The sequence below is a fragment of the Wyeomyia smithii genome, chromosome 3 (genome assembly GCF_029784165.1).
Source record: "Wyeomyia smithii strain HCP4-BCI-WySm-NY-G18 chromosome 3, ASM2978416v1, whole genome shotgun sequence".
In the NCBI taxonomy this organism is placed as follows: domain Eukaryota; kingdom Metazoa; phylum Arthropoda; class Insecta; order Diptera; family Culicidae; genus Wyeomyia; species Wyeomyia smithii.
The window spans coordinates 233,150,352-233,164,246 of NC_073696.1; the positions used below are offsets into that span (position 1 = coordinate 233,150,352).

Consider the following 13,895-nt stretch of genomic DNA (forward strand, 5'->3'; position numbering starts at 1 on the left):
ATCCGGCTAATTAAATTTCTTTATTCCACCAGCTCACCTCGTTTTGACCTGGAGTCGCTCGAACTGCTGTCAAAACCTTTCTTTATTCGCTTGAATTTGACTCAGAATTGACCTGGAAGCGGCTGCAAAACAGACAGGTTCGCACTGTAATTTTTGTCAGTTTTGCGAGTGGATTCGCCGATACTATTACATCGTATCTGTCAAAACGGTCATAACACGCGGGGGATGCTGAAAACTACCAGTAAAGCACGACATGTACTTAAAAGAACAAGCAAAACATATTTTCCACTTCGTAAAATATTTGAACCCAACGGTTTGCATTTGTGGTCCCCATGGCTCTGTGGTTAGCGATGTCGGTCGGCTAGCTCTCCCACACGGTTGTGATATCGGGTTCGATTCCCGATCGAGTCGAGGATTTTCTCAAGCTGGAAATTTTCCCGACTCAGCACTGGGGCACGGTGTATCGTTGTACTTCCGTTGTACTTTGTATGTATCCTACACATACAAAATGTGCCAAAAAAATATCGATAACGAATTCTCTCAACTAATCTAGTTGATCGAGACCGCCATTAGCCCCAAGGCTAAGCGTGCGATATTGTTATTGGTTTGAATTTTTCATAAACTCTGTTACTGAAGCTTTACCAGAAAAATTTTCAACGAGTTAGACGAAACGGCAAAAAGACGGGACGGTTGAAAATTGTTGAAAAACGATACCATCCCGTTCAAAATGGTGCGTCTGGTCAGCATAGACAAAATGCTTACTCGATTGGTTATAGAGCAGCACGCTCCCTTCACCATGCCATGCGATGCTGCTAAATTCATACAGAACCATATCATATTCCTGGAGATTGATAGTTGATGACCCTTCCATTTGGCAGAACAGAAAATTTTCCAAATACACCAGAATTTCAGAAAAACGAAAAAAAAAATTGTGCCCGAACAAAAGAGCGAAAAAAAGCAAAAACCGATGTGAACAACGCTTATTTTTTATTGTCGATACCAGGGTGCAGAGAAGGCGGGACACAGAGAACAGACGTTCATCTTCTTTTCAAAAGATGTGTAAAACCTTGCAACCGTCATTTACCACTAAGTGGTAATGCTCCCGCTATGTGGCGCATTTGTCACTTACAAACCAAGCACTGATATCGATAAAATATCAATTCAGCAATATTTATGCAGTGTAACTGGGGTACCACGAGACAGATGTCAAAGATTCAAATTTTTACACACGATTTTCAACCGCGCAATTGTATTGTACAATATAACGGTGGGCAGCGAAAGCTGTGTCAAATCAAAACACAAGGTTAAATTTCGAAACGGATGTAGCTGGGATTTGCTTCCGCATCACATAAAAGCAACGTACTTTTAGCACACTGACAACTACTTTTTTGGTCGCTTCGAAAAAGTAGCTTGGGATGAAAAAGCCTTTCTTTTCAGGATATTTTCTTGAAGTCTGTCGGGCGTACTTATTTGTGATGTCATTTCCTGTAGCACAACAGATACTCCTCCCAACCTCGTCTGATAATTTGAACGAAAAATCAAAAAAGAGACTTTTAGGTGAAAAAGAGACCATTTTAGAAGAAAAAAGAGACTTTAGAGACCTTTCGTTGAAAAAATAGACTTTTTAGAGACTAGCTTTAAAATAGAGACCAAGTCTCTAAAAAGAGGCCTGCTACCAGCCCTGTAACTAGAACTAACGAATTTTACCCATTGATATCTACGACTTCCATTTTCGCTTTCGGCTTCCGCACGCTGCTCATGGTAGTAGAAAGAATCGTCTGCAGTGTAGCACTAGTGTTGTCTAGCGTTACGCTAGCACTGCTCAAGAAGGAACTCTGCGACTCCTCGTTCGGTCCACCGCCGGAGCTAATCAGCCGCGTCGGTGTGGTAAAGTTGAAATCTCCGCTCATTCGAGTGTCCTCTTCGAACATTTGCAACACGGTGGATGTGTTGTTGCTGCCACCGGTAGCCACCGCCGGGAAGGCCGCCTGCAGCTGAAGCTTTCGTCGGTGGATGTCCTACAAATGGAGAAAGAATTGAAATGACGTTAATAGATACAGTAACAGTACATCTATAAAACGTTGAACAGAGTTGGGAAAAATGCCGAAGGAAGCCAAGAATAATGTACTGAATAAAAAGGTTCGACGTTAAAATCTCAATACCGTTGAATGCTCAAAAATTATTCCAGAAAATGTTTTGTTTTGGAAAATGAAAGTTACTTCCCTCTTTCAAAATCGTACATCCCCGGAAATGACGGATACTACTCCAGTGATATTTCTACTACAACATCGTATGTAAAATGCGAATTTAAACATAAGTTTGAACGGAAAGTGATGCTGTACATTGCCATTTGTAAGAGCAGTATTCCTAAACCATGATTCAAGTGGTTTGGTTATCAGCCAAGATGTGTACCAGAACAGATGTTCTAAAAAAATTTCGATTTCTTTTCTTCAAAACCATCGTGCGGATGGAAGGTATGTGTTTTGGGCATCATCATACTTACATACTTTTGGGCAGCATCATCTTACTTTACTTTACTTTTATGGCGACAGATCGTTAAGATCCTATGCCGAATCCAGAATACGTCTCCACTGCTCTGGCATCCTCGTCGACAGCACACATCCAGCGCGTGCGAGGTCTGCCTCGAAGTCGTCGGCCTCTCTCCGGTTCTCTGCTAAATATTATCTTTGCCGGTCGCTCATCGGCCATCCGTGCTACATGGCCAGCCCACTGTAACCTGCCGTGTTTCATCAGCTTGACAATATCAGCGTGTTTGTATACTTCGTACAGCTCGTAATTCATGCGCCTGCGCCACACCCCGTTCTCTAGTTTGCCTCCGAGTATTGATCGCCGGATTCTACGCTCGAAGACCCCAAGCGCTCGTCGATCGGCCTCCTTCCACGTCCACGATTCATGTCCGTAGACGCAATCCGTAATAAGCCCTATTCGCCGCCGCCATCCGCCTCTTCACCTCGCGGCTTGCCTTGTTGTCACATGTCACGAGAGTACCAAGATAAACAAATTCGTCGACCACTTCGAAAGTATCCCCATCCATCTCCACCGCAGCACCAACACCCGCAGAACTACCACGCTCTCTGCCAGCCACCATGTACTTCGTTTTGGCAGTGTTTATGGTGAGTCCAATTCTCGCAGCTTCCCTTTTAAGAGCCATAAAGGCCTCCTAAACTGCTCTACGGTTAACACCAATTATATCAATGTCGTCCGCAAAGCCCAGAAGCATGTGAGACTTAGTGATGATGGTGCCGCTCCTCTGCACACCTGCCCTTCGTATTGCACCTTCCAAAGCTATGTTGAACAGCAAGTTCGAGAGCTTGTCACCTTGCTTCAGACCATCTAACGTCACAAACGCGTCCGATAATTCGCCCGCTGTCCTGACGCACGATGTGAAACCGTCGAGCGCCGCACGTATCAGTTTAATCAGTTTAGTTGGGAAACCATGTTCTAGCATTATTTGCCACAGCTCGTTGCGTTTCACTGTATCGTACGCCGCCCGAAAGTCTATAAACAGATGATGTCTGCAGGTTGTGTTCTCGAAACTTGCCGAGGATCTGTCTCAAGGTGAACATCTGGTCCGTTGTAGATCGCCCCACTCGAAACCCGCATTGGTATTCTCCAACAAAGGCTTCCTGCAACGGCCTCAGTCGCTGGAACAGGATACGGGAGAGAATTTTGTAAGCGGAATTGAGGAGGGTTATGCCTCGATAATTACTACACTCGAGTCTATGTCTCTTCTTGTAGATAGGGCATATGAGTCCTTCCAACCAGTCCGTAGGCAGTTGTTCCTCAGACCATACCCTTAGGATAATCTGGTGAATTGCACTACACATAAAGCATCATCACAGTACGCTACATGTTCCTGAACAACCACTCGACCCCATCGAATCTGCCTCAGTGTCGTGCAATCGAAGATTTTTTTTTTGAGATTTTGAGTTCCTTGATGTACAAAAAAAAAAAAAAAAACTGGAGAGCAACGTCGATTGGTAGAATCAAGAGAAGCATTACAAAAGTCGACGTGAGGTCGTACACCGGTCTTGTTCTGACATCATGAATAAATTTCGTAGAAAAATCGATTGTAAACTTTTCTGGAATATACATTTTTTTTTCTTGACAATAAATGTATCTTTGAGAGAAATAAAAGAAATGTTCCCACAGTATATCCACTTTTTTTAGAGCAGTAGATAAAAAATCAAAGTTTTTAGTTGTCACCCGTTAATCCAATTTTCGTCGACCTTTTACAGTAAAACTATTTTTATCGTGACTACAGAATTGATTGAACATGCAGACAAAAATAAAGAACTTAATACGAATTTACTAAAAAAACGAGAAAGTTACAGATAGTTTATCTGATCTTTAAATTGTTGGATCGAGTACAAGCTTTGTTGTATCCGGCGGAAACAAAACGCCCAATTTAATAATTCCAAACTAAAACTGACGTTTTGGAGACTGATTAGATCATCCGTATTCCAGGCCTACATATGTATGTATTGTATTTCACGCCAGAGTCAATTAAAATCAACGTTTGAATGGGCCAAAAAAACTACTGAATCATAGACAACTAAATAGAATTATTTTGGTATAGAATTGATATAGTGGATTTTTTTTACCAGAGTTCGATTGTAAAATTCAAATCTAAACATAATTTAGGGTATCGATCGTCTTAGCCAGTGGTTTTCTTCGGCCCCCTTTTGCATAAGATTACTGCAGAAAAACTGCCGAAGAAAACCACTGACGAAGACGTTCGATACCCTATATTTGAGTTTATTATATTGATCAAACCTGAGATGATAAAAATGATAAAGCATTGGAACCAATAACTAACATGTCTTAACAAAAAAAACTACAACACAGTTGTATAACTGGCTGTCACCGTCTGTCATAACATGGTGCCATGTGTTCAACGAAATAACAAAGAGATAGAATAACCATAAGTGAAGTTGCAACAGACGCCCCGAGTGTCATAGAGCGGTGGATTTTATGTTTCATTTTGTTTGTCAGCTGTATCTACCGCGAAATTTGATATGTTATAGCGGTGAGAGTTAATAAGCGCGATCCGGAAAAAAAATTCGATCGGTAAAACTTACTTCCTTCTGGAGGAAACTTCAGTGCGAGGGACTTCATTTCAGGCTAGGGGATTGCGGCGATTAATAGGGGTTCTGTATGTTTGTCGTAAGCATGTATTTAATTCTCTTTATAGTCTCATTTAGAATCGAATGGAAGACCTAAATGGTCGGTTGTTTTTACATTGTCGTCATCACTCAAACTGGCAACCATCAGTCACACAGTAGATCAAGCAGGCATTTGGCTGTAGTAGGCCCTGGGAGATATGAAACATAAGAGAGTTAAAACAGAGTAGCTCGAAAGTATTTGTACTTTTGCCTTTCAGAGCAGGCTGACTTGAAAATGTTGAATCCATGCTCCCTACAATGTAGCATAAATGGCGTTATGACATGTCGAGAAAAAGCTTATTCTCGGAATGGTATGCTGTACAAGTGTTATGATATTGTTTCGGTTTTTCTTAGTTCATCTTCGTTTGACTGCACTCACATCAGGGAAAAGGAGAACCTGGGGTTCCTAAGAGTGGAACATAGACTTTCAAACGCCTCAGAGATTAAAAAAATCTCTCAGTGATTAATTACAGAAGGAATAATTACATCGAATCACATCCACATCTGGGCAATTATTCTCCCACCTTTAGACATTGGCTTATTACGCCGACTGTGTCCACCTATTCAACCCTCACTGCCCTTTGCAAAATGCACAGCGAAGTACGCAATCAAGCCGGAGCGTGAGAGTGAAGTATGTATTCCACCCAAATGCACACACCCACAGCAAGAGCGCACAGTGCTACTTTGTATCCGTACTCGGAACTCGAACACACTCTCGAGCATATTACGAAGGTTCATCATTGTGTCTGCGGCTTGATTTCTTGAATCTCTTCACACACAACTCAGACTGACACCATACAGGGTGGGGGGAGGGGGGTCTTTGGGGCAACCTCATCGGAAACCATACGTCTATGGTGTTAGTGCTCAGCAAATTATGACGATTTGCACAGAATAATCGTAAAAAAATCATAGAGCGCTGCGATTGATATGTTCCATACCTATCTATAGCACTTGGTGTCTACCATATTATTAGATTTTAAACGATAATTCATGAGACGGATAAATGAAGCTGAATATATCCCAACAGCTTGCGAGAGCGCTTGATTCAACTGCAACAAAGTATGGAAATCGATGGTCGATCAAAACCATAAGTCTGCCACCGGAAGAAAGTCGTGATTCTCGCCACTTTTTCAGAGTATCATCCCTCATGTTCTTATTGAAACAATCGGGTATTCTAGTAGCCCACCGAAATTTACTAACTAGAAGCAAAGTAAATCAACCATACCCACAACTGATTGATTTTGTCCAGAATTAAGCTTCTGAATAAATTTATAGCATATTTGTAGTGAAATGCTATCTTGCTCGCGGCTGCTGAGTGACGGGAGGAGAAAATAAGAAATTCCAACGAGTATTAATTGCCATCATACCGATGCGGTAACAGTTCAAACAGAATCGGGACAAATTTATTGGTTCGCCCTGAGGAGAAGTTGGGTGTCAGGGTTGCCACCTGTACAAATTTATTCCGGAAGAGTATCAATTTTTTGACAGATTCTCTATGATCCTGAACCAACCAAGTCGATGTCCTGAAGGTAGAGCTTATTTGAAAGGTTCGTGGTAATGTCCTTTTTCTCTGTCAGTTTATTGATTTACTGTACGAATTCACTTGAAAATTTTTTCTTGAAGAAAACTGTGTCATATTAAATCTCATTTTACGTTAACGTACTTCTAAAAACCTTTTGCTAGCTCCACTGGTGGCAACACTGTGCGTGTCGCTCGCAATGCCCGGTTAATTCTCCAGATTGCGCTCTCGTTTCGGATTCCTTCTCTCCCGGCGACGTTCGATTCTCGCCTTTGCCGTTCGTTCCCGTTAGTGCCATTTCGGGAAAACCTGTTTGCCCTCTACCATCTGACATACGGCTGCTGCTGTTCAGTAGAGATGGTCGGGTTTGATGTTTTTCAAACCCGTACCCGACCCGAACCCGCATTTTTTTCGGTCAAAACCCGAACCCGAAACTTTTTTATTCGTTCAAACCCGAACCCGAAAATTTTATTTCATTGAAACCCGAACCCGACCCGAACCCGAGATTTCATAGATTTTATAATCGGGTTTCGGGTTTTAATACCCAAACCCGACCTGAACCCGACATTTTCAAACCCGAACCCGAAAATATTTTTTTCACAAAACCCGAACCCGACCCGTACCCGACACTTTTAAAAATTTTCAAACCCGAACCCGACCCGAACCCGTCGGGTTCGGGTTTCGGGTTTGAAAACCCGAAACCCGACCATCTCTACTGTTCAGCTGAGGAAAGCGGAGAAGAGAGAGGGAGGATGGGTGGAGCAGGTGATTTTTCGAGAGCGACGGAATCGATGTTATGTGACTTCTGATGTGAAAGCAGCATAAGTTAGTTCATGTGACATTAAGAACGACCGACGATCAGGGAGGGGGTGGATGTTGTTTTAAATATGCGTTACCATAAAGGGTTCCATAAATTTGTTTAGGAGAAAAATAAGTAGTTTTCAATTATAAACTGTAGGGATAAAAACTATGTTGTCAGGTTACTGTTGCCTGCATGTTTAGCAGCGTATGCTTCTGCGGTTGTGCAGATATTTTTTATACTGTCTCTCTCACTTACATGAATAAGCATTTCTCCAGCCAGTAACGTCTGGAGAAAGGTACATTTGTATATTCATCTTTGCGCTTGGAGTGCTTTTAATTGGGAAAGCCAGAATTAAGGGGTTTGCAATTTTGTATCAATAAGGATAGAAACGAGGTGAACTTTATGACGCGCGGTCTGTGTGCAATAATTTGGCTGTTTTTTTCTCGCCACACTAATGTATGAAAGGGCGTGAGAAATATTTTCAACAGATATCGCAGGATGGATATCTTTGGATTAATTATTTGAGGAACGAATCTCGATTGCGTAGTTGTCGTATGGAAGCATGAAAATTTAATGTTGAGAATACATCAAATGAAAATCAGTGTTGCAAAACGCAGAAATTTGCTTAAAAAAAATCAAATTCTTTTGTTTTAATTACGTGCTTCATATGATGGGAGATGAAAAACTGTTCTTTTGTCAAGGTTGTAAACAATCACACACGCTCATTGTTTTCGCATGCTGATAGCTCATTTAAAAAGCACAGTTCTGTACAACTTTGTATGACAAATTTATAGTACTTAGGTGGTATTACAACTATGCCGAAGAGAGTATTATTTATTGAGCCTAGCGCGAAATATAAGAAAAAGTTTGACCTTCGAGTTTCGCTTGGAAGTAGGGCTCAAAAGCTTCGTCTTCTCGGAAAAAGTACCCATGCAAAATTTCAGGTCAATCGGACTTTGAGAAAACGTGCCTTGAAGCGTTGCTTTTTTGACCGCTTGGAAGCAAGACTGCAACTGTTGCGTGTTGCTGTTTACCGATGTGCGTCTGGGAAAAAATTCTGTTCGTGCTAGCGTTAACTGGTGGCAGACATAAGTATGAAGTTCAGAATTCTGCTGTGACATCGAACTATAATCGTCTTGAGCAATTGCACAAAAAAAAAAAGGGCAACCAATTTAATCGACCATTCTGCATTTGGCTGAAACTTTGCATAGACGTTTCTATAGGCAAAAGATGCCATTTTGTGCAATAGATTTAATTTTTCGGAACACGACTCATTTTTGAGAAGCTATTGAAAAACGTGTTTAGGGCCAAAACGGTCCGTTTGATCGGTGGGACGTCTTCGGCAAAGTTGTGGATAATAATCTCAAACCGTTGTGGCTCTAAAAATATGTATAATCATCAACACTTTCCCAAAATAACATTTTTCAATAGCTTCTCGAGAATGAGTCGTGTTCCAAAATATTAAACCAAATTTTAAAACTGGGACATTTTTTGTCGAACTGCTCTCTTTTTAAACCGTGAAACCGTTTAACATATGAATTTTCTAAAACAGATTCAGCATTGTAGGCAGATCGTTCTGAGCAGGCATGGGGAAAACACAGCACTCCAAAGCACGGGTGGCCCATCTGCCAACAAACACACCACGCAGGGCAATTCGTATTACTCTCCGCCCTGAGCTCAAGACAAAACACGAAGAGCCATTCGTTAACACGCTAGCCAAGGGTTTTTGGCTTAGTCACCGAGGGCTTCATGTTTCGGGAAGCACACAAGCATTAGTCGCCACGATGAGATCCTAATATAATGAGAATTGTATAAGAACACTGGATAGCTTGATGATAGTCATCGCATAACCAGCTGTAATATTTTTTTCATATGTACTTTTGTTGAACTAGATGACGGCCTTCACGTCTATATTTTTAATGCATCTCTTGATTCTACCAATCAACTATTTGCAGTTCGTTGATCCCCAGTTGTTTTTGAACCAAAAGAACTCAAAATACCAAATATGTCTTTGATTGGACCATGATGAGTAGAATATGGTACAACGATTTGACCAAAAAGTAGGCACGGGGTGGGGAAGCGTTTTTTCACTTTGGAGGGTTGGAGACGAAGCATCACTATGCAACAGCGAATAACTTTTTCGTGTTTGTTGATATATCCTTACTAACTAGGCAATTGAATACCGCAAATTCGGGTGTTTTATGTTGGAAATTGTTTCTTAAATTAATAAATATTGGTAGCAAGGTATGTAGCATTGCCATACATACTGTAGTGATTTTTTTGCCAAAATTGTTGCTCATTTCATAGCAAACTGTGCTTGCGGAACGCTCCTTTTTTGGACACAATTTTGAACAAAACTGGGCATGCATAAATAAAACAAAAAATACTGACATAAAGAGGAGAGAGAGAGAGAGCTTTTATATATATACTCTCATTTGTCTTTGAGCGTGTTTGTTGTGGAGGGAGCAGGCATGTTTTAATTGAAAAAGTCAGAAAAAAATGTGAGGTCAAATTGTACCATCTTAAAAATAATCGCATATCAGTCCCACCAAATATTTTTCCTGAGTATAGCCAAATTTTTTCTTCAATTCAATTCAACGAATAGTTGGGGCTATTTTCCAAGCTTTTTCCTATTAAAAAACATCAAATAATCGATGAATGCAAGGTTGTTTTAAATAAATACCACACAAAAGGTAATTTTAAGTAGACACTGAAACTGCATCTTTTTCTGAAAGTTCGTTCCCGAAAGGTTATTGGTTTTGTCAATCAGTGGGACGATAGCCTTCAGCAATGCTGCTTTCTGTAAGCGATCAATTTCCTGTAGATGATCTGCTGACTTCAAATGATCTTTCAAGTTGGAATTGTCAGAACTCAGAAGAAATCATTTTTAGTTGTTTAGCTGAAAACAGCGTTTACCTCTTTTCATCGCCGTCGTCTTCCGTCAAGTCACTCTTGTAATAAAATTGGAAACTTTCCTTTCTCAATACCACTTATCAAAAATGCTAAATGTACGGGCTAATACGGAATATTTTTTTCGGTACGTTTTGCAAAACACTGGAGACGTAAGAAAGAAAATTATTCAGTAGCATATCCAAGACTTTAACCTCATATTTTGCTTTTTCAACGACGACCTGTTGGGGTTGAGTAATAGGTGAATGTCTCCGCCATTCTTTATGCAGCAAGCAATGAAGCTGTCTGCGGCTATAAATGTCTGCCCATATTCAAAATGCTCGAGGAAAATATGACTACTCCTAAACCGAGCGGTTGAAAGTGAGACTGTAATGCGATAATTTTGCTACTCGATGGCCTAAACAATCGCTTATAAGTCTCTTCCTTATTTTTTATTGTAGTTTTCACGAAAAAGGCAATTCTTTAATGAAAAAGTTATGATTAGGGTCTATTTCATTGCATTATATCGAAAAAATGAGAATAACCCACCCCAAACAGATGTAATACCCAAAACAGGAAAAATATCTTCAAGCGCTGTTTTCTCAACTCGATGATTTTCTCGATGGGACTGATATGCGATTATAGGCAGTATAGTGCTGTCAGTCCGAGAATCACATTGATAACGTATTGGCAACAGCGCATCACAAAAGGAAACGAAAAATGTACTCCGTGTTTCGATTCAGCATTATTTGAAGGATATGTTCGGGATTGCGAATGTAGAAAAAAAAGAAGCTGTTTTTTATACAGAGAGGTGACTGCTCAGCACCTTACCGACAGGCTTCGTGCAAAGAAAAGCAAACTCGGCAATAGAGCGGCTGTGCACTGAAGGATGTGTGTATCGCATACCGAATGTTATATACAACCACACATGCTATCGTCGACATGGGAATAAGGTGAACAACAAAGAAAAAAAAAAACTCGTGTATGGGAAACTAGACGGCAACGTTATGCCGTGAGGTGCCCTAATTCTGCGCGGCTCCTAACGCTGCGCACTTAGTATCAAAATGTTGATGCTGTTTAGTAAAAAAGGAAACATAAGCAGAAAGTCAACAGTTATATAGGAAATCACTTCCAAACATCATTTCGAAAATCTGCTTTTAATCGATATGTTTTTAACATTTTAATATGAAGTGCGCAGAATTAAGAACCGCGCATAAATAGTGCGTCTTACGGTCAGTGCTGATAAAAGTCATTTTCCCCAGCAAAATTCTCCGAAAATTACAACCAATCATTTTCAATTTTCACTTCCAATGATCGCAGCATTCTTTCAGATACACTAGATTTTTGTCCTAGTAACGTGCTGTTATACTCAGATGAAATAGATCGTGCGCATCGTTCACGGTTACGGAATCAAATTTAACGACAAATCCAACCAAATGATCTTCACTTCAAAGCGAAAAAAAACAGTCCACTCAAACAAAACGAACCTCACCGAAACACTTTTTCACTGACACTGACCGATGCCTTGACAATCTTCGTTAACTGATAAACTGATTTTGTTGTCTTGCTTCCATCGCATGAAATATAATGAGGTGTTTTGACAGTTCACTTCCATGCAAAAAGCGGGAAGGGAGAACTCTGAAAGGATTGTAAAAAAATAACGTCCATGGATGCTTTTTTTCACTTTCACTCAAGAGTGTCAACAAATATCAACCCTGTACGGTAGTCGCAGTATATTTTATCTGTCGGCTGTCTTTATTTTGCCAATATCAACACTGCCATAGAGGGTCGCTCTCGGATGTCATCAAAAAAGTGTCATCGCTCAGTACATTTTGAAGTAGAATACTTCTCTCAGGAAGTTCGGCTACATAGGGATGTGAAATGAAAATCTAAAATCTTCCCAAAAGAAGATAATTGTAGTTTTATTATTCACACTATTGTACTATTGAAAATAGTCAAGCCTTGTCGAAACGAAAAATTCGACCTCTGATTGGTCGTTATATGATTGCTTCCCAAGCACGGTCGACAGAATCATATACCTTGCAATTTAAAACATACCATTTGGCCTATATAAGAGCCTGTTTCAGCCGAAGCCGCTCATAATAGTTCTAGACAGCGACAACAACAGTCGTCCTCCCTTAGCAGCAGCACTAGCAGTGCAGTGGATACCAGCGATGGTGGAAAGCGGCCACAGTTGTGGCGTAGCAATGGATAGCGCACTAGTTGCAGCGGATTCCAGCAACGATAGCAGCTGGGCCAGCTGATGCAGAAACAGTGGATACCAATGGCAGCGTATAGCGGCCACAACTGTGGCATGGCTATGGATAGCGAACTAGTTGCAGCGGATCCCAGCATCGATAGCGGCTGATGCAGTGAGGCACTTTAGTGAAATGCAGTCTCTGTGCGATAGTGGGCACTAGTAAATGCATTCAATGAAAAGTTGACTCATTTTGACAACACGTTAGCCGTCTAGTTTTGAGTGTTATATCAGTATTTCATTGTTTACTTTATCACAAGGAATATTTTTTTCGCCCTGTCAGTGATAACGCAAAGATGTGATCGGCATCTTATCCGATACTAAATTGAACAACAAAATGTCCTTTTCAGGATGAAATAAAAACTTGATTCAAGAGTTAATATTTTCTAATGAGTTAAATCACATTTTTAATTTGTACAAGTTATAAATTTTACTTCATCTCCGTGTCTCAAAACGTACTGAATTATATTTTCCTTCAGTCATGAGCACGACATCCGAAAAAATTTCATCTCAAAATTTAAAAATTGTCAAGCTTCAACCATGACAAGCAACTTACTATGTTATTGAAAATGGTCAATCCTTGTTGAAGCGCAAAATTCGATTGATCTAATTAGTCAACGTTTATTTACTAAAAAAAAAATGACTGACACGCAAGCAGCCGGGTTATCTTTCTTGTAAAAGTATTCTACTTCAATCTTGCGGTCGTGGCTTTGCACACAACCCTCCTGTTATTTTTCCCCTGGGAGTGAGAGAGCCTCAAAAAAATTCTAAATTTTTAGTTGTCACCCGTTAAGCATTGAAGGGTAATAAAAACACTCTCCGTGACCTAGCTTGAAACACACACGCGGTGGTGTGGCGGGTTGAGACATGCCTGGTGTCGAGCTTTTCTGTTTATAAACGAATTAGTTTCATATATACTGCTAGTTATGCACAGTGTCAAAGAATTGTGGTGAACATCACACTACCGCGCATTTGCAGCAGCTTCTAATCACAGTTGGGGTTTAATAAAAACACATAGAAAAAAGGGGTTTTCAAATATGTGATTTTGCGTAGTTTTTGTCATCATCAACAAAGTTTTGGCGAGTGGTAGAAAAAATTCAACTACATACAAGTAGACTGATAAAAATCTGTAACAACAATGAAAAAAAAATTGGACAATTGTCAAACGCTTTCGATGTTTTCGATTTTTGAAATTGGATCCCTATTTAGGTTACCGCAAGACGTAATTCTACGTCGAAAAAT

General features: G+C 40.4%; 1 protein-coding gene across 5 annotated transcripts in view; it reads right to left on the reverse strand.

Annotated features, from left to right (window-relative positions):
- LOC129727080 (mucin-2-like) overlaps positions 1-13,895 on the reverse strand; it is a 33,920-nt gene that overhangs the window by 7,219 nt on the left and 12,806 nt on the right. For all 5 annotated transcript variants that reach the window (XM_055684508.1, XM_055684509.1, XM_055684510.1 and 2 more), the window contains exon 5: positions 1,708-2,018. In XM_055684508.1, coding sequence (XP_055540483.1) covers positions 1,708-2,018 — 311 coding nt within the window. The remainder of the gene's footprint in view (positions 1-1,707; positions 2,019-13,895) is intronic.